The following is a 22,986-nucleotide window of genomic DNA, read 5'->3' as shown; positions in this document are numbered from 1 at the left end:
ATGTCTCCTATGGAGGCTGTTGACTATTTTAACATTTCCCCAGTCCCCACTTCTGTTATCCATTCTAAAAATTCTACCCTTGAGAGGACTTATTCAACTCAACTAAGCCTTTGTACCAAGTTGCCAACTACATGGGGTTCACTACATGAGTCCTGTTCCAACTTTGCACACTGTTCCATGCCATCATGCCATACCATTGATAAATTATGGGCCATCAAATTGTTTCTCACTACAGCCTGTGCATTTTTGGTTTCCCACTCTGGCTCTTCTGGACCCTTAATGTGTAACAGATCACTTCTTCTCAGTGGTTCTGTAGATGGTCTTCTTTGCATGTGAGCAAACTATACCATCTTAGTCTACTTTCCCTTATTTTATGTTTTTTTATCAACTACTGTCGTCACAAGAGCAGCTCCTAGGTTCCTTCAAATAAGTCCATTTCTGATCCCATCCTTTCTAGTTTTCCCCTCATCCATCTAAACATTTGTATTTCTGCCATACTTGATTTTTTTGACATGTTTCTTGATTGCCTACTTTGGCTAGCCTAACTGGTATTCTCCTATCACATGGGACTTTTGGTGCACCCTTCCATTCTGCTCATTCTGCTCTAACTCTGTAGGTGACAGACATGACATCCTCAATTGTTCCTTTGTCGCGGATTATTGAATATGTTAGTCAATTCATCTATGATTAGTGCAAACAAGTAAGGGCCAAGTGTCGAGCCTTGGTGAGTCTCATAATTACTAAAATTTCTAATGTTCCTCTCACATATGTTCTTATATTGTCATTGGATTCTCATACATGCCCTTAATCTGGCCCAAATACCTATTTGGTGCTAATTACTTTTCTGAAATGCACCATATAATCTTTCTAGAAACTCTGGTTGGAATATTCCAACCGGCCATAGTCACATCAAATTACATTTTTACCCAGAATAAAAGAGGTCTGTCAACTTCCTGTTTTGCTAATACATTTTCCATCCCATTTGCAGTTCTTGCCCATCTGAACTTAGAATTAATTTTTTTGCTAGGAGGTCAATTTCCCCGAAAGCATGTCTATAGTTCCAAGGTGCCAAATTGACTTGCTTGGTCTAGGATATGACTAATTCTGAATCTCCTTCAATTTCCAAATCCTTAACACCAAGCTGTATTGCTAGTCTCAACCCTTGTAATAGAGTCATTATTTCAGCCTTAATTGAATTTCCATAGCTAATTGGTCCTGAAGACAAAGCTACCACCACTTCTTGGTGGTTTCTAATCCATTTGCAAGCAAAGAGAAGACAGAAAAATTCCCAAATGCAAGACACAAAAGAACAAGAGATTAATAAATGACAAGGGTAATACATTGGTTGAGAATGACTTATATGTTCTAGTCTTTCACCTTCAATGACTTTTGGAGAAGTTGGTCAGCACAGCAGTGGTTAGAAGCTTTTTGTGTAAGAAGGGTATTATTGTAGATATGCAGATTTTGTTTAACTGAATTTTGGTGGAAGTAGCCAAGGTAACCTTGGTCCATTTGGTATAAGAGGGATCTTGAGAGATAATGACAATCCACCTTAAGATGCTCTTTGGTGTGGTTGAGTTTGCTGCTGGATAGGACTTATATGGCTTTCTTACATTTCTAGACAATAAGGGTACTTTTGTAATTTTGCATGGGGGGGGGTTATGTTTGTTAATAATTCTTAGTCTAGTAATTCCCATTTGTTTGGATTTATGTTTGTAATTGTTTGGGGCAGGTTTAGTCTAATCTAGCTTTTTTGTAAGTGGCTTGTTGGGCAAGCTAACTTGGGGGGCAAGTTTCTTCCTTTGAAAGCTTCTTTTTATTAAGCTTGTATGGCTCATTTGAAAACAGTTTTTGCTAATGAACAAGAAAGTTTCTCTACAGAATTTGGTTTGGTTGCCAAGTTCAAGGTGTGATTGCCATTAGGGGTTGATTCGAGCCGAGCCGAGCCAAATAGTACCAGGCTCGAGACTATTGTACAAGGCTCGAGCTCGAGCTCGATCTCGGTTCGAGCTAGAACCTTGAGCTCAAGCTCGGCTCAAATCAAGAGTTCATAAGCTCGAGCTCGACTCGGCTCGGCTCATTTTATATTTTATAAATATTTTATTATAAAAATATTTAGAAAAAGTATTTTATAAAAATAAAAATTATATATAATTTTTATTTTTTTATATTTAAAAAATTAAGAATTATAACAATTAATAATTATAATATTTTTATTATATATATTATTTCTCTATATATATATATGTATATATATATATATATTCGAGCCGGCTCGCGAGCCTCACGAGTCGAGCTCTACTAGGCTCGAGCTTGGCTAGTTTAACAATCAAGCCACTGAATTGGGCTCGAGCTCGAGCTCAGCTGAAACCGAGCCGAGCCGAGCTCGAGCAACTCGTAAAAAGCTCGGCTCGTTGCCACCCCTAATTGCCATCACCCCTAGGTTGGTTGCCTAGGGTTTTCATCTTATTTCCATCTCTCTTCTCTAAGTGAATTCTAGACCTGTTTCAGCTTCCAAACCTGTTTTTTTGGGGAATTCCTTTGCTGAGAACTGGTTTCTCGTGATAAACCTTTTACAAAAATGGCAGGAGTTGAGTTTAAGACTCAAGGGGAAGGGGTTTTGGGGCCTAGAAACGTGGGAGAAAACAATTTTCAGATCACTAATGTTAAATTTGATGGTTCTAACTACTTGGAATGGGCTCAGTCAGCCATGATGGCAATTGGGGGCAGAGGGAAGTTAGGTTATGTGAATGGAGATGTAAAAACCCCAGCCAAGGAAGACCCTTCATATGCCAAATATGTTCAAGAGAACTATTTGGTCATGACTTGGCTGTGTAACTCTAAGCAGCCTCATATTAGCCGCAATTATTTGTGGGCAATAACAACTAAGGAGATTTGGGAAGTGATGAAGGAAACTTACTCAGCCTCTCAATGTTGCTAGGGCCTATGAACTGAAATGTGAAGTAAATAATCTCAAACAAGGGGAGAAGCCGGTTTCAGTTTACTTTTCCACTTTGAAATCCTTATGGCATGAAATTGATCATCTAGAAACTATTGAGTGGGAAAGGTACAAGGATGCACAAACCTATAGAAAACAAGTTGAAACCAATAGGGTTTTTGAATTCCTAGCTGGTCTGAATTCAGATTATGATATTGTGAGACAACAATTACTAACAAGGGAGAGTGTGACCTTATCTTAGGCCTATTCTTTAGTGCATAGTGAGGAAAGTAGGAAGAAGGTTATGTTGCAATTTCACTGTTTCAACCTATGGAATCAACCTTGACAGCCGTAAAACCGAAATTTGGGGGTGACAAGGAAAAGGACACAAAGAGGAGGATAAGAAGGACATAGTTTGTGACCACTGTAAGAAGCTGAAGCACACCGGGGACACTTGTTGGAAGTTATATCCTCATTTAATGCCAGCAAAGATCAGAAATAAAAGAGGGAATGCCAATGTGGCTGTCACTACTGATGGTGCTTCCTCTTCTAGCACAAGAGCCACATCCCTAGACACTTTAGCTGTTGTCTGGGCTGCTCTGGCTTAGTTAGAAAGTGAAGTTGGTACTTCAGCTCCGTCATCTCAGCCACTGATTACTTCTACTACTCCTACTTTGACATTTGCTCATTCAGGTACACGGGCATCAGCATATCATGTTTCAAGCCCAGGTAATAATGGACCTTGTTGGGTCATAGATTCAGGTGCATCTGACCACATGACATGCTTATCTTCTCTGTTTACTACATTTTGCTTATCCTTTGGTAGAGATAGAGTATCCATTGCTGATGGATCTCCTGTTCTCATCTCTGGGAAGGGAGACATTAGATTATCAGATGCCATTTCCTTGTCCTCAGTTTTGCATGTTCCTAAACTTAGTACTAACCTATTGTCAGTTAGTAGCATCACTAAAAATCAAAACTGTTCAGTGACTTTTTTTCCTGATCGATGTATTTTTTAGGATCTGGAGAAAAGGTGATTGGGACTGGCCGTGAGACGAATGGAATCTACTTGATTGGAGGGTGTCTACATGGGAAGATCAAGAAGTTAGAAGGTCTTTTGTTTCTCAGTCTATAAGTCAGATTATGCTTTGGCATAATTGATTGGGTCATTTGTTTTTTAAGTCTTTAAGGAGTTTGTTTCCCAGTTTATTTGAGTCAGTCTAGATGTGTAGTTTAAAATGTGAAAGTTGTGAACTTACAAAGCATTGTAGAACAACCTATTCTTTGAGCAATAAAAGAAGTACTATTCCTTTTGAAGTTGTGCATACTGATGTTTGGGGACCATACCATGTCACTGCTATGGGGGGGGGGGGGTACCGGACTTTCTACTATTTGTTGATGACTACACTCATTTTCATGGGTTTATCTTTTGCACTCTCGAGATGAGGTCCCTACTCTGACTCGGAACTTCCATCAAATGGTCCCTACTCTGACTCGGAACTTTCAGATTAGATAATGCCAAAGAGTATTTTGCAAAACTCTTGACCTCGTATTTCCTTGACCATGGGGTTATTCATTAGATCACTTGTCCCCACACACCTCAACAAAATGGAGTTGCTGAGAGAAAGAATAGGCATATATTGGAGGTAGCTAGGAGCATTATGCTAAACTCCAATGTTCCTATACGTTTCTGAGGGGATGCTATCCATACAGCCGTGTAACTCATCAATAAGGTTCATTCTCGGGTCTTAGACATGAAAATTTCACTCATCCTCTTATGTCCCGATAAAGACTTGTTCACTATTCCCCTCCTTTGGATGTACTTGTTTTGTTCAGATTCTTGGACCTCATCATTCTAGGTTTGACCCTAAAGCTTCCAAATGCATATTTCTTGGGTATGCACAAAATCAAAAGGGATATTGTTGCTATGAACCTACTTCTGGTAAACGGTTTGTTTCTATGGATGTGACTTTCTTTAAGGATGTTCCCTACTATCACAGAGTTTCTTCTCAAAGGGAGAGTAGTGAGATGGGTTTACCCACTCAGAAATTCCTTTACCTGTCCCAATTACTGAAGGGGAGTGTAATGAGGAGGGTTGTCAAAAGTGTAGGGAGTTGAGGGTGTTTCATAGGCGGTGGAGACAAGTTGATATCGGTCCTCAGTAGTCCAGGCTAGCTCCAGTTTCCTCTGCGGCTCCGGATCTAGGTACTACAGCTTCCTCACATCCTACTCTAGATGAGATATCTCCCATTACTGAACCTAATGAGATGCCTCCTATTACTGAGCCTTCACCTCCTTTGGATGATCTTGATCTTCCAATTGCTATCCGTAAAGGGAAACGCCATTGCACTTCATCTACAACACATTGTATTTCTCAATATCTGACTTATGACCATTTGCCTCCATCCTAAAAGTCCTTTTTGGCATCTATCTCTGCCACTCCCATTCCTAGGATAGTGCAAGAGGCCTTCTCAATACCACAGTGGAAGGATGCCATGAAGGTAGAAATGAATGCTCTTCTCAAAAATAATACATGGGAATTGGTTGATCAGCCGAAAGGGAAGAAACCGGTTGGGTGTAGATGGGTGTTTACAGTAAAACATAATGCTGATGGCTCTGTTGAGAGGTATAAGGCCAAATTAGTTGCAAAAGTGTTTAGACAAACTTATGGCATAGACTTCTTGGAGACCTTTGCACCGGTAGCCAAGATGAACACTATCAGAGTGTTATTGTCCATTGTAACAAATTTCCCATGGCCATTGTTCCAAATGGATGCTAAAAATGCCTTCCTCAATGGTGATCTGCAAGGGGAGGTATGCATGGAGTTACCTCCTAGATTCTATAGTATAGAAGTAGGGAAGAAGGTCTGTCGGTTGAATAAAGCCTTATATGGACTGAAGCAATCACCAAGAGCATGGTTTGACAGATTTAGACTAGCTCTTGGAAAATTCGACTATGCCCAAGTCCAATCACTCTTTTCATTAAGAAGATAGACTCCTCCTTGACTCTACTTGCTGTTTATGTGGATGATATTGTGGTGACAAGGAGTGATACCCATGAGATTGACTTTCTTAAACAACTGCTTCACAAAGAATTTGAAGTCAAAGACTTCGGAGAACTATGTTATTTCTTGGGTATTGAAGTAGTTTGGTCCAAACATGGAATTTTTGTCTCTCAAAGGAAGTATGTTATTGATCTTCTGGAGGAAATTGGAAAACTAGGTGTTAAACCAGCTGACACACCCATTGAACAAAACCACAAGATTAGAACTAAAGGTGGGGAGCCCCTTGAAGACAAGGCTATGTTTCAAAGGTTTGTAGGGAAACTGCTTTATATGTGCCTCACCCGACTAGACATTTCTTATGTAGTCAGTGTAGTTAGCCAGTACATGCATTCTCCCACAACCACTCATCTTCTTGTAGTTAAGAGGATCCTTGCTTACCTGAAGAGATGTCCAGGCAAAGGCATACTTTTCAAAAATAATGGTCACATGAAGATAGAAGTCTACACAGATGCTGATTGGGCAGGGTGTTTTGATGATAGGAGGTCTACTTTTGGGTATTGTGCCTTTGTAGGGGGCAACCTTGTCTCTTGGAAAAGTAAGAAACAAAATGTTGTAGCACGTCCCAGTGCTGAAGCAGAATACAGATCTATGGCACATGGTGTTGCTGAAGTATTATGGTTGAGGTCCTTGTTTGAGGAACTGGGAATTGCTTCTGAGAAACCCTTGATGCTATACTATGATAAACAGGCTGCTATTAACATTGCCCACAATCTGGTACAGCATGACAAAACTAAACATATTGAGGTGGATCGACACTTTATTGCCTCCGATATGCAGCTTGCTAATCTCTTCACCAAGACAGTTTCAAAAGCTAAGTTGGAAACATATTTACGTAAGTTGGGAATGATAAATATCTATTCCCATCTTGAGGGGGGAGTGTAGAGATGTAGAGCAATAATTAGTGCTGTTATTTTATTTATTGTGGTCCCCACTATTGCTGTTAGTTTTTTTATATTTGTTGTTAGGCTGCTGTTAGCAATGCTAGTTTATTAGTTGTTTTTTAGTTATTTGCTTATGTAAGCAGTAGGGGCTTTAATGTAATTGCCATCTTATTTTTAATGTTATTATAAATAGATGAGTGGGGCGGCAGCTATAGCCTATCACTCCTTTCTCTCATCTTTCTCTTCTCTCTTCTTTCTCCCTTTTTCTTCTTCTTCTCTTCTCCAGTCTTTTTTTTTCTTCTTAATCTGCATCAAGAATTGGACTGATAACAGTCCGGATTTGTCTACTGAAGTTCACCCCCAAGGAGTTCAAATGGACTCTGGTTGGAAAAGGAGGCAGAAGAGAAGAGACCTTCAGGAGATGGAGGCCAAATTCTACCATTAGATGAACTTTGATCTAAAAAGACATTTTCAAACTTTGACAGTAAGAGAACAAGGGTGAAGTCACACTCGTTATCCCTCAAATTCCTTGAAACCAAAATCCTTGTTTAACCCATATGCAAAGGTTATACCAAATTTATAAACTAGTTCAGAGTCTTCAGACTTATGGTTGGATATAGAATAGGGAATTGTATTTCAAGGGGAAAGTCACCAATCCAAAGGTCCTCCCAAAACAATACTCTATTCCCACACCCCACATCAAAACGAGTGAAATTAATAAAAGTTGGTAGTACCTCAACTCTTGCATTCCAAAGGGAGCTTGATGAAGTGTGAGGCACTAATTTTGCATCCCTGCCATTTTCTGACAAATAATGAATGCTTCCAAGGACCTTGTGCCATAGCCTTTCACCATCTAGGGGAAATCTCCAAATCCACTTTCCTAGTAGAGTTGCATTCCTCTTAATCAAATTACCATTGCCTAGTCCACTCTGTTCCTTAGATTTACACACTTGTTCTCATTTTACCGAGTGGTCTTTCTTCTCATCACCTAGTTCTCACAAGAAGTCTCTCATAGTCTCAACTTATGAACTAGGGGTGTAATCAAGCCGAGTTGAGTCGAGTCAAGTTTTGCGTGGCTTGAACTTGAGCTTGACTCAAAAACTTGGAGCTCGAGACTTGACTTGAGTTCGATCGAGTTTTGAGTTTCATACTCGAACTTGACTCGGCTCGAGCTAATTATAAATAAATTTCTATTAAAATTATAAATAAATTAATATTTAAAATATTATAAATAAAAAATATATTAGAAAAATCGATTAGATATTAAAAATTATAAATAAATCAATATTATAAAATGTTACAAATAAAAATATATTAGCAAACTTGATTATAAAATTGTTTATTTATATTATAAATAAAAATATATTAAGTTCAATTAGGCTGCCGAGCTACTCGAGCTGAGTATTACGAAGCTCGAACTTGGCTCGACTAACTAATCTTTTAGTTGAGTTTGAGTATTTGGCGAGCCGAGCCCGTGTAGCTTGCGAGTTGGCTTGACTCACTTACACTCCTATTATGAACTTTGGATGTCCCATTACAGGCTCCAACTTGGACTAAGAAATTGACTCAAAGCTACTTATACTTGTTTTAAAACTAAGACAAATCCATGGATGACCCGTAAGGACACTCCAATGAGGACACTAATTGTTGAAACAACTCTAATAACTCTTTACTGATCCCACTAAGATTTTAAAAGCACCAGAAATTACTAAAAATAGTAAATGTGTGTTTACCAAAATAGTAATTATGAAGATTACTATAACTGGTAAGTCCAAAAGTTACAACAAATAGCAATTTTGAGACAACATTAAAATTCTAAAAAGTTTATTCATGAGACTCCTGTTGAGAAGTTTAATTTTGTTTTATGAATGCTGGTGTGTCATCCTTGTCATCCTATGTTCTTACATGTTTTATCTTACAAGTTGTACACTCATTAGTAGGCAGCAGGGTATTTTTGCCATGTATTCATCACATAAATAATGAAGATTGGGGCTGCACACGCATCCCTAAAGAAGATTTTTCCCTCACTCTTTTGTCACTCTTCCTCCTCTTCTCTTCTCTCTCTCTCTCTCTACTTTTGTTTCTCATCTAATATTTCATCATATTTTCTTTTTTGGTTAAAAATCTAATCTGATTATATTTCAAAGTACTCCTACATGTTCAATAAAAAATATATCATAAGTAGACCCCGCTTTTAGTTTTTGCTAATTCTTATGTAAATTTCCTTCAAGATTTGAATGAGGGCAAAAGTCTTTTCCAGACCATTGCTTCCTTCTCTTCAGTTCTGTTAGCTTCCAAAGAGGCTCAAACTGATCTGACCAAGTGCATGCTGTTGCATCAACAAGCTTGTGTCTTAGCTTCTAGGATGTGCATCTTGTTCAGTTGGATACCAAGGTTGGTTAGTTCATGAGCAGGTAGCTTGGCCAAGAGCAGACTGGGAAGATACAAATTGTATCAGGGCTCATCCATGCCAGAATAAACTTTATATTTTTATCTGTATATGTATTTTGAGTATTGATATATATATATATATATATATATATATATATATGGGTGGTTCTTTTTTTTTCGGGTTCTTCTTGTTCCTTCTTTGAGGCTCTTTATACGTGTACAGTTACCCTCTTATGATCTTCAATAACTTCCATTACTGATAAAAGGAAAAAAAATTAGGGCCTATTCCTTATCATTATGGTCTTTTATCATTTTAATTTTGAAAAGAAAAATGTAGAAAAATTTACAAATATATACTTTTGCAACCATAAACCACTTAATTTATTCATGAATTTTCAGCCTCAAGCTCTTTGTAGTTACATGATGTTCTGCATGTTAATGTTTCCATTGTAGTTGCTCATTTTGTTGGCAAATTTCTCTCAAGCCAGAACAATATTTATTTTGAAGGCTATGCTGCAATTGGGTTTTGAGTTTATTTACTCATACAGCTTATTCCTTTATTATTTTGAAGCCTTGAGAATGCTGGTGAAAATTCTGTGCTTCCCATGCTTCGATCTGTTAGATTTGTTTTGGGAATTTCTGCATCAGAAAGGATCTCTTCGCTTGTTTCCTCATGTGATGGTTTGGATATCCAGGTTTAATTCATCTACTTGTCAACATGATTTATACTATTTATGTGTATCTCTGTAATTTTCTGCATTCATTCTTGATTCAAGATATTCTAGTTATTTATGCTGCCTTTTGTCAATAGGCCTGTTCTCTGCCTTAGTTTAGACATGAGGTTTCTAGTAGGGTTTTCTTGAGGATGAACACTTGATTGCAGCCATGATGTCACAATGGAATCATTTCTTCTTTCCAATTTCTTCAGAGGCCTTTACTTGGACTTGGATAGTTATTAGTAACCTAATGTTTTTATAGACTTCTAGATGGCCAAGAAAAACTTCTTTATCTGTATCTTCAAAGTTATTAGCAATTCCAACATCTCTGAGGATTGAGGCCTGATCCAGTGGAGGATCACCTCCTTTGCAGTCTTTTTGGGGGATGTGAAGGGAATTAATTGGATTATCTTTGGAAGACTGTGGAATCTACCTCCAAAAATGATAAAAAAACTTTGTTCGTGCATCATGGATGGCATGTTGATATTGAAAAGGTTCAAATGTTCAAGGAGTAAGATTTCGTTTGACTGGTTGTGCTCAAGGATACTGTTGAAATATTTTAGTTATTTGTGTTAGGGTCTGTTTGGCTAGTTAAAGCGTTTTTTTTTTTTTTTTATTTCTGTTATTTCTGTTATTGTACTCACTTACAGCAGGGGCACAAGGGTCTTTTCCCTTCTTATTTCTGCCACCCTATATAATATAATAAAAGCTAGCGCCGCCAGCACTGTTCTATTGCTCCAAACTTTTTCTTCTTCCTTTCTTCTCCTTTCTCTCTTCTTTCCTTCTCTACTTCCTCATATTTCAATCGGATTTATTGTCAAGATGGTATTAGAGCAAGGCTGTTGAATCTGGGCGACCAAGTTTTTTCTCTTCAAGTTGCTGAGTCTGGGCGGAACAGAGGACTGGATCTGGGCTGATCAAATCAGATCTGCAACTGGTACAACCCTAAAGTTTTTCGTGTACCAAGTGGAGAGCAAATGAATCCAAACCACTGAATGTCGGCAGACTTTTGTGAGGGTTATATCTTCTATTTGTTGGATCGTGTGATCCTGTAAATGTCGACAGACTCTTGTGAGGGTTATATCTTTTATTTGTTGGATCGTGTGATCCTATACCTATGAAAAGGTGACTGTAGGTCGTAGATGACCTGTTTTCTCTTAGTCTGATTTCATGTGTTAGGATCTCTCTTATTGATTAATGCTGTGGTGGAACTTACACATTATTGATTAGTGCTGTGGTGAAAATCAGTCTCGTCATAGTTCTTCTTTGGAAGTTGGTGCTATTTGTTTTTGTGCTCAGATTAAGTCCAGAACTGAATTGTTGTGTGTGGAGCTTTTGTCGATATAAGGAGGGATCCTAAGTTGAGAGTTTAGATAAAAAAAATCTTGTGCTTACCATGTCGTCTGAGAATTCTGCTACTTCAGAGATTTCAGGGAGCCACAATGGAGTGAGTGGGGGAATGGATATGAGTTTCCCCATGGCTGTTATTCCCTTTGATGGTCTGAACTACCTTGAGTGGTCTAGGGGAATAAAACTCTACATCACTGCTAGGGGGAAAATAGGTTACATTAATGGGAGAGTGAAGGAACCGAAGTACTGAAGTGCTGAATATGATAGGTGGAACCAAGAGAATAGTATGGTGATGTCATGGCTCTTGCTTTCCATACTGCCACAGGTAGGGAAGACTTTTATGTGGGCTGAAACTGCTCGTGAGATATGGGAACAAGCAAAGTCCACCTATTATTCAAAGCTGAGACACTATGCCAAGATATATCAACTACAAGCTGAATCCTCTACTTGCAAGCATGGGGAGAGGAGTCTCTCGATGTACTATTCTGATTTGACATCGATATGGAAGGAACTTGATCACTACCAGAATGTGAATTGGAAGTGTGATGAAGATGCAAAGGCGTATAAGTCATTTGTATCTCAGCAACGGGTCTTTGCCTTCCTCCTAGGGCTGAATCCTTCATATGAGTCCATCAGGGTGCAGATCTTGGGTAGTAAAGACTTGCCATCAGTTCAGGAGGTGTATGCCTTAGTGCAGTCAGAAGAGAGTAGAAGAAGTGTGATGAATTGTGTAGAGGGGGAGTCAGTTGCCCTAGCTGTCCGGGGAAATTCAGATACAAATGTCGGAGGTGCTTTTAAGAAAGGTGACTCTCAGAAGAGAACAGATGATAAGAGTAAACTTTGGTGCACTCACTGCCAGAAAACACGACACACGAGAGATACATGTTGGGATCTCCATGGAAAACCTAAATGGGCACAGGATTTGGGTAAGAAGTCAACACCTGATCAGGGCAAGAAACCAAGCCAGCAGAATCAAAAAAAGTATAACTCAGCTAATATGGCGTCGATAGAGACTAGTCCATTGGTAACTCAGGAGAGGCATCCCAGTTCTGACCCTAAGGAAGAAATTATCAACTCCTTTCGTGACCATTTGGAATTGTACGGTAGGACTCTCCGCCAGATGGATTCTGGTCCTACTCCTTCTACCTCTTTCGCGTCTACATCAGGTAACGCTGCCACTGCCTTCCATGTGTCATCTCATACCACTGATTCTCCTTGGGTTATTGACTCCAGAGCCTCAAACCACATGACCGGTTAATTCATATGAATGTGCCAAAACATTTTTGGATGGATGCAGTTTTGTGTGCTACATACATCATTAACCGTATGCCATCTTGGTTACTAGAGTATAAGGCCCCGCATCAGCTTCTGTTTCCTACAGCTCTGTTGTCCACCATTCCGATGCGTGTTTTTGGGTGTCGTTACTTTGTCCATAACTTGTCCCCTACTCGAGGTAAGCTTGATCCTTGGGCTATTCCTTGTGTTTTCCTTGGTTACCCTTTATCTCAAAAGGGGTATCGCTGCTATGATCCTACCTCTCGCAAGTACTATGTCTCCATTGATGTATCCTTCTTTGAGAATCAACATTTCTTCTCGGTTTCTCCTCAGGGGGAGAGTAGGGTTGAGGAGAAACAGGCGGCTCAAACTCAACAACCTCCTTTACCTGATCCTCCTCCATTTCGGGTTTTTCATCGTCGCCATAAAAGCCACTAGAGTTCAAGAGCCATGGTACTTGACACTATGCAACCAACATCATCGGATTCACTAGAGGCAGATCCGTCTCATCAGCCAGGTACACTTGCTTCTATTGATATGCCTGTTCCTCTCAATGTTGATTCACCTGCCATCAATGATCTTGATATTCCTATTGCTAAGAGAAAGGGTGTTAGATCTTGTACCACTAATCATCCTATCTCTAATTTTGTGTCCTATGATCACGTTTCACCTTCATTCCATGCATTCCTCTCTTTTGTGGACCGTGTCCCCGTTCCTAAGAATGTGGCAGAAGCTTTATCTAAACCTGAATGGACAGATGCAATGCAGGAAGAAATTGATGCATTACACAAAAATGGCACTTGGGAGTTGGTGGACCTTCCTGAAGGGAAGGAACCAGTGGGTTGCAAGTGGGTGTTCATAGTGAAGCACAAGGTTGATGGAACTGTTGGAAGGTACAAGGCTAGACTGGTAGCAAGAGGTTTTACACAGGTATATGGAGTGGACTATGCAGAGACTTTTGCTCCAGTAACCAAGATGAACTCTATCAGGATCCTTCTTTCATTGGCATTAAATCTTGATTGGGAACTTCACAAATTGGACATAAAAAATGCTTTCTTGAGTGGTGACTTTGAAGAGGAAGTATACATGAGCCAACCTCTAGGTTTCTGTGCCAAAGGCAGTGAACAAAAGGTGTGCAGGTTAAAAAAATCTTTATATGGGTTGAAACAATCATCTCGGACTTGGTTTAGTAAGTTCCATTTAGCAGTTCAACAGATGGGGTTCAAACAATGCCAACCAGATCACACTCTATTTGTGAAAAGAGGTGAAGGGAAAACTACAACTCTTATTGTGTATGTGGATGACATAGTGATCACAGGAGATTGGGAGGCTGAAATGCAGAGACTAAAAAAATTCTTAGCCACTCAATTTGAGGTGAAAGATCTAGGCCCCTTACGTTATTTCCTTGGAATTGAAGTTGCCTGCTCTCACAAGGGCATCTTTATTTCTCAACGGAAATATGCACTAGATCTACTAGAAGATACAGGCAAGTTGGGGGTAAAACCAATTGACTCACCAATTGAATCTAATCATCAGATGGGAGACAGTCAGGGAGAGTTTTTGAAAGATGTGAAGAAGTTTCAGAGACTCGTAGGGAGACTCTTGTATTTGTCTATGACCAGGCCTGATATTGCTTATGCAGTGGGTGTCCTTAGTTCATGCACAATCCTAGGACAACTCACTTTGAAGCTGCAGAGAGGATCCTTAGATACCTCAAGAAGTTTCCCGGAGCAGGTTTGTTGTTCCAGAAACATGGTCACTTAAAGGTGGAAGTATATACTGATGCTGATTGGGCAGGAGCAGTCGATGACCGAAAGTCTACCAGTGGGTATTGTGCCTTTGTAGGAGGAAACCTGGTCACATGGAGAAGTAAAAAACAAAGTGTGGTGGCTAGATCTGGTGCTGAAGTAGAATATAGAGCGATGTCTCATGGGGTTGCTAAAATCATGTGGATAAGAAATCTGTTAGGTGAACTGGGTTTTGTAGTGAGCAATCCTATGTCACTCTACTGTGACAATAAAGCTACCATCAATATTGTTGCTAATCCAGTCCTGCATGATAGGACGAAACACATTGAAGTGAACAAGCATTTTATTAGAGAGAAACTTGAAAATGGAGAAGTGTGCTCCATATGTCAGCTCAGAAGAACAACTTGTAGATATCTTTACCAAAGGTCTTCATCATGTGCGGCACAATGATTTGTGTGACAAGTTGGGCATGATTGACATCTATGCTCCAACTTGAGGGGGACTGTTGAAATATTTTAGTTATTTGTGTTAGGGTCTGTTTGGCTAGTTAAAGCGTTTTTTTTTTAATTTCTGTTATTTCTGTTATTGTACTCACTTACAGCAGGGGCACAAGGGTCTTTTCCCTTCTTATTTCTGCCGCCCTATATAATATAATAAAAGCTGGTGCTGCCAGCACTGTTCTATTGCTCCAAACTTTTTCTTCTTCCTTTCTTCCTTTTCCTTTCTCTCTTGTTTCCTTCTCTTCTCTACTTCCTCATATTTCAATCGGATTTATTGTCAAGAGATACTTTTATGGTTTATGAGCTTACTCATGTGAGCGTACAGTTCTCTTCAGGTGTATTTTATGCAAGAAATGTTCATCTCATTGTGCATTTCGTAATCATGAAAATATATACTTAACAAAATAAGGAAGAGGTTTTATCTCTGAAGTGGATGTCTGTAATTTTGTATATATGTACTTTATTACTTTATAGTTAATAAATTTTTGATTATTAATAAAAAAGTACTATTATGAATATAAGAAGAATATACAAAGAGGATGCAGTGAACAATGGGAAGCAAAAGTTGCTCATTGAGACACCAGCACCACAGCACATATAGATCCATCTTCTATCCCAGAAACCTTAGGAAGAAAAATATTAAAATAAAACCTGGTTCAGATGGATCTGAGTGTGGCTAACTGAATGGATGACAAGCAGGGATGTCAATGGGTTGGGTTAAGTGGTAAACCTGGCTTGACCCGTTGGGTTAGGGTCAGGTCTTTTTAGGTATAGGTTGGGTTAGGGTTTTGATTCTTTGACCTGAGTCAGTTTCGTGTTGGGTTCAGGTTTTGGCTAACCGCTGACCTGCCCCGTCAGGTCATGATACCCCTACAGGTATTCTTGTAATTTGTTGAATTTAACTTCATAGCCTCAAAGTTCAAAATTCCTTTTCATGTTTATTTCTTTTCTTTCAATGATGGAGAAGGTGACATCTTAGAACCTGTAAATAAATTTCCAACTTAAATTAGTGGCTTTTAGGTTCTCAAAATGTGTTAGAAAAAGTACAATTTAAAGGATGCATGTCAGGTTGGGTTGGTATTGGGTTGAACCCTATAGGTCGGGTCAGGTTCGGAAATTATATATTGTTAAATTGTGTTGGGTTGGGATACTGGAGGTGTTGGGTTAGGGTTGAGGCAAACCCTTATCGAACCCAACCCGTTGACATTCCTACTGATAAGCCTGTCATAGAGGGTCTAGAGAGGAGTGAATAGTATTGAGAAAGTCTCTCCAAATACATCTCATTGACACACCATATCATACATACATCCATCTCCTATTCTGTAAACGTTGGGAAGAGAAAAGTTAAAATTGCACCTGGTTCAGATGAATCCAGGTACAGCTAACTCAATGGCTGATACACTTTCCATAGAGGGTCTAGAGAGGAATGGATTGTATTGAAGAATTCTTCTCACAGGGTTGGGAAGGGCAAGTGAACTTCCTTGCTTCTGTCTGTCTGTCTCTCTCCCTCCCTCCCCCTCTCTCTCTCTCTCTCTCGCTCTGATTGATAACTGGTAAAAACTTCTATTAAATGAAGAAGATTAGATGCAAGAAAAGAAAGAAAGAAAGAAAGAAAGAAAGAGAGCTTGACTCTCTCCAAAAAGAAAAAAGAGAGCTAGTGCCAACATGCTAGTCTCCCCATTCAACATAGGCATTGAATCAGAATATAACTAGACCCCTACTCCAGAGGGTTAGGCACCCCAATAGAATTCTTGTCTATTGGCCCTTTCTCTAGAATGTGAATCTGTAAATGAGTTTACCCATCTGGAGGAGCTGGTCATATAAAAAAATCAAAGATTCACCTCCTAGACAAGGTGTTGTTGGTATGGCAGTTGTGTACTTTCCTGCTTCTAGTGTACAATCACTTGGGAGTTACATTTCCCTTCTATATTGGTGCATCTTCTAGAGGAGCTTGAATGAAGGCCTCTAAAAGGGAAAGGAGTTCATCCTTTATAGTGTCTCCAAGTCTAATTGGTCTTCAGTACATCCCCAAGATGCCTTGATTGCTCCTAAATGCTCAATCACTTCTAGACCTCCCAGGATTGCTGAAACTACAGGCATTAAATTTTAGCTTAATGTAGGTAAGAAATTGAAATGGGTCCTGTGGAGTTTAGAGTCTTATAGTTGGAAATGAAGCCCCATATTGCTATCCAATGATGTCATTTGTGGTGAAAGCTTTGAATTCTTCCCTTGTCTGAACCTAGTGTTTTGACCTAACTGTTATCAGTTCAGTCAATGCTTCAGGGGTTCACACCTTGTCGGGGAAAATTTTGGTGTTCCTCTCCTCCCAAACTGACAATAGTGGAAGCTCTTGTGTACTATTAAAAGAGCTTCCCCTTTTCCTTGGGGAGACCATACGCTGATGCATCAACTTAGTATCAAGCAAAGTAAGGAAATACGTACAGATACCAATTACTAACAGGATATTAGATTAGAATGCACATGTGAGGAAATGTCACATGGCATTTTCTTCTGTTAAGGCCTTTGTACTTATCGTACCAATTACATTTAATACAATTTTCAGTAAATAATAAAAGATTTTTTTTGACATTTTTGAGGATGGGACGGAGTCATTTTTCCTGGAAGATCCAAGGAAGATGTCTTTATCTTGGTCAAGGGTTTCAACCACAAGTTTCCTGAATTTTCAAGTTCAATTTGTAAAGCGTTTTTAGTATAATAGAATAAAGAAGAAAATGTCATTAGTTCAGTTCAATCTTTGATTTCAAATTGTATTTTAGAAGGTCCTCATGATCATGTTTTTATTTACTAATCCCACTTTTATGAAAATTTGCTATTTATCATGCAGTTTGGTTGTAACTTGCAACTTGCAAGCACCAAGCAGCTTCCAGCTAAGAGTGTCTTCAGATTGACAGATGCTAAGTCTGTGGGCAATTGTTATTTATTCTGTGTTTTTTTTTTTTTTCTGCAGATAATGTGGCAGTTAGTACATTCTTCTTGGTTACTACATGTCAGCTGCAACAAGCGTAAAGTTGCACCTATTGCTGCACTTCTATCATCTGTTTTGCATATTTCTGTGTTCTGTGATGAGAGCATGCATGAAACAGCTGATAATGCTCAAGGTCCTCTGAAGTGGGTGAGTGGTTATGTATGCTTAATTTCATCTGGGAATTATAGTTTAGGATACCAATGCTGCCATTGTTAGCATTTATTATCTCATCATTATCATCAGCCAAGCCTTATCCCAACTATATGGGGTTAGGCTTTATTGTTTGCTTCTGTACTAAAATAAGTGACTGCTTGGGAGGACTTCCTTGCAGTGGCTTCAGGCGTTGCAAGGTACGCCCCACATGGAAAGCCAGGAACCTGTGTTTGGTGAGAACCCTGGAAAGCTGAAAAACACTGTCGTTGAACTGAGAAGTTGACTTTCTGGTGAAGCTAATTTGGGTAACTCCTTGGAAGCCACTCAAGTCAATGCAGAAGTCCTCCCAAACGGGCTCTAAGCTTCAGTAGAAAGCCATGTTTTTGGCTTTCAGACATTCATTTTGGGTTCTCCATGGTTTTCAGCAAACATGGCTTTAAAACCAAAGACATGGTTTTCAAAGGAAAACCCTTAAGAACTCTATAGACACAAAAGATGCATTAAAAGTAAAACACAGACAAGCCAAAGACATGGTTGTAGTAGCAGGCATGATAAATCAATCACTACTGAAAGAGTCATTATTCCTTTCACTACTGATGGGGCTATAAAACCCTTAAGAACTTTATAGACACAAAAGATACATGTAACACTCCAACTGGATGATTAGATAGCCTAAACCCGATTGGACATAATGTTTGATTATCAAAAATAAACCTAGAATTTTTTTTTTGTATGAAATTCTTAAACTAATCATAATATCAAGAGAACATCTCTTGGACCTTGTTTGCCATACTAACTCAATTTGGATTAAAGAAAATGCTACCAATAGACTCCTCTAATTGTGCAAGAATCCCTAGTGAGCCTTTGCTCAAATGACAAGGCCAACCTTTGACTTTTGACCCGAATACATGTTATAAGCTGTCCGTAGAAACTCTGTTCTATGTGATTGCCAGATGACAACACCCTTCCAATTCTCTGATTGATATGAAATTTGAACATAGGTAGGAGACACAGAACCACCCCATTTTCAACATTCAGATAACTCCAATGGTTTGATGATGAGATTCAAGCTACAGAATAGACTTCAAATTTAGAATTGACTATTATTGAAATCCAGTCAAGCAGCCACCTTCTTTCAGTTATGTTTCTTTGACTAAATCTTGTTAATTGCATTGAATTAGGTTAACCTTATTCAAGATTGCAAATAGTCTGAGTTGTTATGATTGGCTTATGAAGGCCATGTTGATTATAGCATAACACGACTATAAACAAATCCATAGTTTTCAAGGCGTCTAGGCGATTCTGGGTGACACTGGGGCACCTAGTCGCTAGTTGCCTAGGCGATAAAAATTTTATAATATGAAAAATTGACTTTTTGCAAGCTTCCTAGTTTTATATACCATTCAGCATGTATGTTAATTGAAAAATAGCATTTCTCTTTATTAAGAACATTAAATTTCCTCTAAAACATTATTTTCAAAAATAATACTACTATAATAAGTATTTAACAGAGCAATTTCATATTAATTAGCAGCTAAAGAAGGTTATTAACTTTATATGATAAATATTCAAGATGGAAAGTAAAATAGAAAAAAAAAACAAGGATTGAGTTTCTGTTTTATTTAATTAGAGAGAGAATAGAAAAAAAAGAACTTTATTATTCTATTGTTACTTTCCCCTTTCTTTTCTTCTCTTTTCTTTTCTTCTCTTTTCTTTTCTTTTCTTTCTTTCTTTCTTTTTTTTTCTCTTCTCAAAACCCTTTGATCTTTTAAATTTCAATAGTAAAACATTAAAACAAAATATAATTGATATATATATATATATATATATATATATATATATATATATAGCATATAATAAAATGTACTAACACATACATTAATAAGACAACAATATAAATGATATTATAAATGGCGCCCGCCTTGTCATTTTTGTCGCCTAGGCGGGCGCCTAGTTGCCTAGAAGGGCACCTAGTTGCTAAAAGTTAAGGCGTTTGGGCGAGGCGCCCAGCCAAGGGCACCTAGTCGCCTAGGCGACGCTTTGACAACTATGAACAAATCGATACACTGTCCTTTGCTCCAATAATAAGCAAAAGAAGCAGGCTTCTCAAGATGAACTAGGACTAGCCCACCATGGTAACACCAAACTAAATGGCCTCAGAACTACATTGAAGAAACCCCAAAGCAAGCACCATACCTGCAAACATCTCTTACTTCCTGTCCATACCATGACCTCTGCAGGCCTTCCTGCCTTGTTGCAACCTCTCAGATTGTTGTTGGAAAAACATCAGTATGAACTTTTCAATGTCAATCCTTCAGTATCCTTCCTTTTTCCTTCTCTAACTTTCCATGATTATCTTTTTTTTTTTTCCTTTTCTCCTTTTCTTTTCATCAGTTTAGCATAGATGCTTATCCAATAATTTTTGTTAGTTTTTTTTATGCCTCAAATATAATTTGCTGCAGTTTGTTAAGAAAATTCTTGATGAAGGTGGAAAAAGTCCCCGTACCATTCGTCTTGCTGCATTACACCTGACAGGCTTATGGCTCTTATATCCAAGAATCATAAAGTACTACATTAAAGAGCTTAAGTTGCTTGCACTCTATGGTTCTGGTATTTACTCTCTTCCATTCATCCATTCATTCTTTTATTTGTTTTTCTTTTGTGTTCATTGTCTTTCCTTCTTTAATATGTATACAACTACTTTGACATTTTGTTTTTAATTTGCATCTTTTGCAACCAGTGGCTTTTGATGAGGATTTTGAAGCTGAATTGGCTGAACAAGATGCAAGGACAGAGGTCTTATTACTAGCTAAAAGCCCAGATCCTGAGCTCACTGAAGTAAGCTGGTCCACTTTATTTACAAAGTTTTTCTTTTATTTCATCATGGACTGACAACTATAAGCAGTAGATCTGTCCCTTCTATGCCATTAGTTCCTAGCCTAGCTATATTTTCTAATGCACCAGAGCTGAATTAGGATTACTTATCTCATGGGTGCAGACATGCTGCTCATGGAAGTCATCTCATCTCCAGACATAATCAGATCAGACAGGTTCAGAACAATGGCTCCATTGTTACACTTTATACCCTCAAGAAGTGGGCAATATCACTCTAAAATACAAAATTTAATGCAACTTGATATTGGAGTGCCATTTCAATGGATCTCCATGCAACAAGTGTAATACCAGTGTACCACAGTTCGGTGGTTGCTTGTGTGGCAAGGGGTAATGTGCACCCAGAGTAGCTATTAAATCCAGTGGTGTAGCCATGTAGGTAAAGGAACCTGTTAATGTCAACTGTGTAGGGGTATTTTGGTCTTTATATTTATGTTTAAAGCTGCTGATATGTAATGGTTTATTAGTGGTTGTGTCCCACACTTAAGTAGGGGCAAAGGAATCTTTTTTTGTTTTGTATAGAAACATATAAATTAAACCTGGCCGACTAGAGAGGTGATTAATCTCTCTTGTTTGAACCAGAATTCTTCTTCTTCTTCTCTATTCTCTTCTCTTCTTCTTCTACTTCTTCTTTTAGTCTTTCTATTACTTCTCCAATCCTTATTCTAACAGAATTCAACTGCAGATTAGATTATAATATGGTATCAGAGCTAGGTTGACAAAATCGAATCTGCCCAGAATTCTGATTTTCACATATCCAGCCTAGGGTTTTTTAATTTTTTTCTTCGTCATTAGTTGGAGATAAGGAAAAGGGCTAAAAAGGAGTGATCGCCCTCTTCCCTTGGAGGTTTCTATGCCTCCGGTCAGCAGGTTCGTGGGTGTTTGCAGTGGTTTGTAGGAAGCCCCCCCCCCCTAACCGATGGAGAGAAGAGGGCTGATTCGAGTGATGCAGTGGAGTGTCGAGTGCAGGTTGATTTTCTGGTGATTAGGTAAGTGATTTTGTGCAGTTGTTCAGTGTGAAACAAATGGTTGATGTGTTCCAAGTCGTGTGATGAAAATTCAGATTGTCGTGTGTTAGGGTTTGTGAAGATTTTAGTGTGATTCAAAGGATGAGTGAGTTGCGAGTAGTGTGATAAGTTTTTAGGTAGTCGTGTAGTAGGGTTGTGTTGTGGAGAGTGAAGAATTCAGCAACAAGTGGTGCTGAGTGCAGTGTGGTGGGAGGTGAAATAAGGATTTTTTTTTTTTTACAGCCATGGGGGACAACAATTAAAGTAAAACTAGTGTGATGGTTCCCACCGACTACCTGAATGTTTAGATGACTTCTCTCAAGTTGAATGGAGAAAACTATGTGCCTTGGGCGAAATCTGTAGAAGTCTTTCTTAAAGCAAAGAAGAAAGTGAAGCATATAAGGGAAGAAAAACCCTCTACTGATTCTCATGAGTATGGTGATTGGGGAACAAGAAGATGCACAGATTATAACTTGGTTATGGAATAGTATGGAACCCAAGATTAGTCTGAATTTCATGTTTCTTGATACAGCCAAGGAAGTTTGGGACCATGCTAAGAAGTTGTATTCGGGACAAGACAACACAACTAGAGTATACTAGCTTTATCAGGAATACTTTAATCTGCAACAAGGTAATTAGAGTCGTGAGGAGTAGTATGCTAGCATGAGAAACCTTCGCAATGAGCTGAATGTGTGTCACCCCCTCACCTTTGATGTTAAGATTCAACAACAGTAGAGGGAACAACTACATGTGACCAGATTTTTGGTAGGGCTGAAATCTGAATATAAACCAGTACGGGCACAGATACTAGGAGTATCAGCTCTTCCTTCCTTAGAAGAGGTGTTTGCTCAGCTTTGGAGGATTTCGATTGGATCTACCGAGAATTCTAGTATCTCTGATAGGTCAGCCTTTGCAGTATCAAGAGGCCATGGTGTTAGAGGTGGAGCTTGGGGAGCTCAATCTGGCCATAGTGGTAGTAGTGGACCGGTATATGGTCGTAGTGGTGGTGGTGGACCTATGTATAGTCGTGGTGGTGGCCGTACTAGAGGTCGAGATTCAGGGGGAGTTTGTGGTAGAGGATGCAG

General features: G+C 38.8%; 1 protein-coding gene across 9 annotated transcripts in view; it reads left to right on the top strand.

The window, feature by feature from the left end:
- Nucleotides 1-22,986, top strand: part of LOC104609816 (tRNA/rRNA methyltransferase (SpoU) family protein) — a 119,040-nt gene that overhangs the window by 47,826 nt on the left and 48,228 nt on the right. For all 9 annotated transcript variants that reach the window (XR_737327.3, XR_737326.3, XM_010276197.3 and 6 more), the window contains 4 exons: nucleotides 9,846-9,969; nucleotides 17,832-17,996; nucleotides 20,465-20,612; nucleotides 20,743-20,840. Coding sequence is in view for 7 of the 9 variants with exons in the window: in XM_010276197.3 (XP_010274499.1) it covers nucleotides 9,846-9,969; nucleotides 17,832-17,996; nucleotides 20,465-20,612; nucleotides 20,743-20,840 (535 nt within the window). In the remaining 2 variants the exon portion in view is untranslated. The remainder of the gene's footprint in view (nucleotides 1-9,845; nucleotides 9,970-17,831; nucleotides 17,997-20,464; nucleotides 20,613-20,742; nucleotides 20,841-22,986) is intronic.

Source organism: Nelumbo nucifera, chromosome 1 (genome assembly GCF_055504915.1).
Source record: "Nelumbo nucifera cultivar China Antique chromosome 1, China Antique-T2T, whole genome shotgun sequence".
Lineage (NCBI taxonomy): Eukaryota > Viridiplantae > Streptophyta > Magnoliopsida > Proteales > Nelumbonaceae > Nelumbo > Nelumbo nucifera.
Note: the sequence above shows the minus strand (reverse complement) of the source record. Positions and strands in the feature narration are given on the sequence as shown.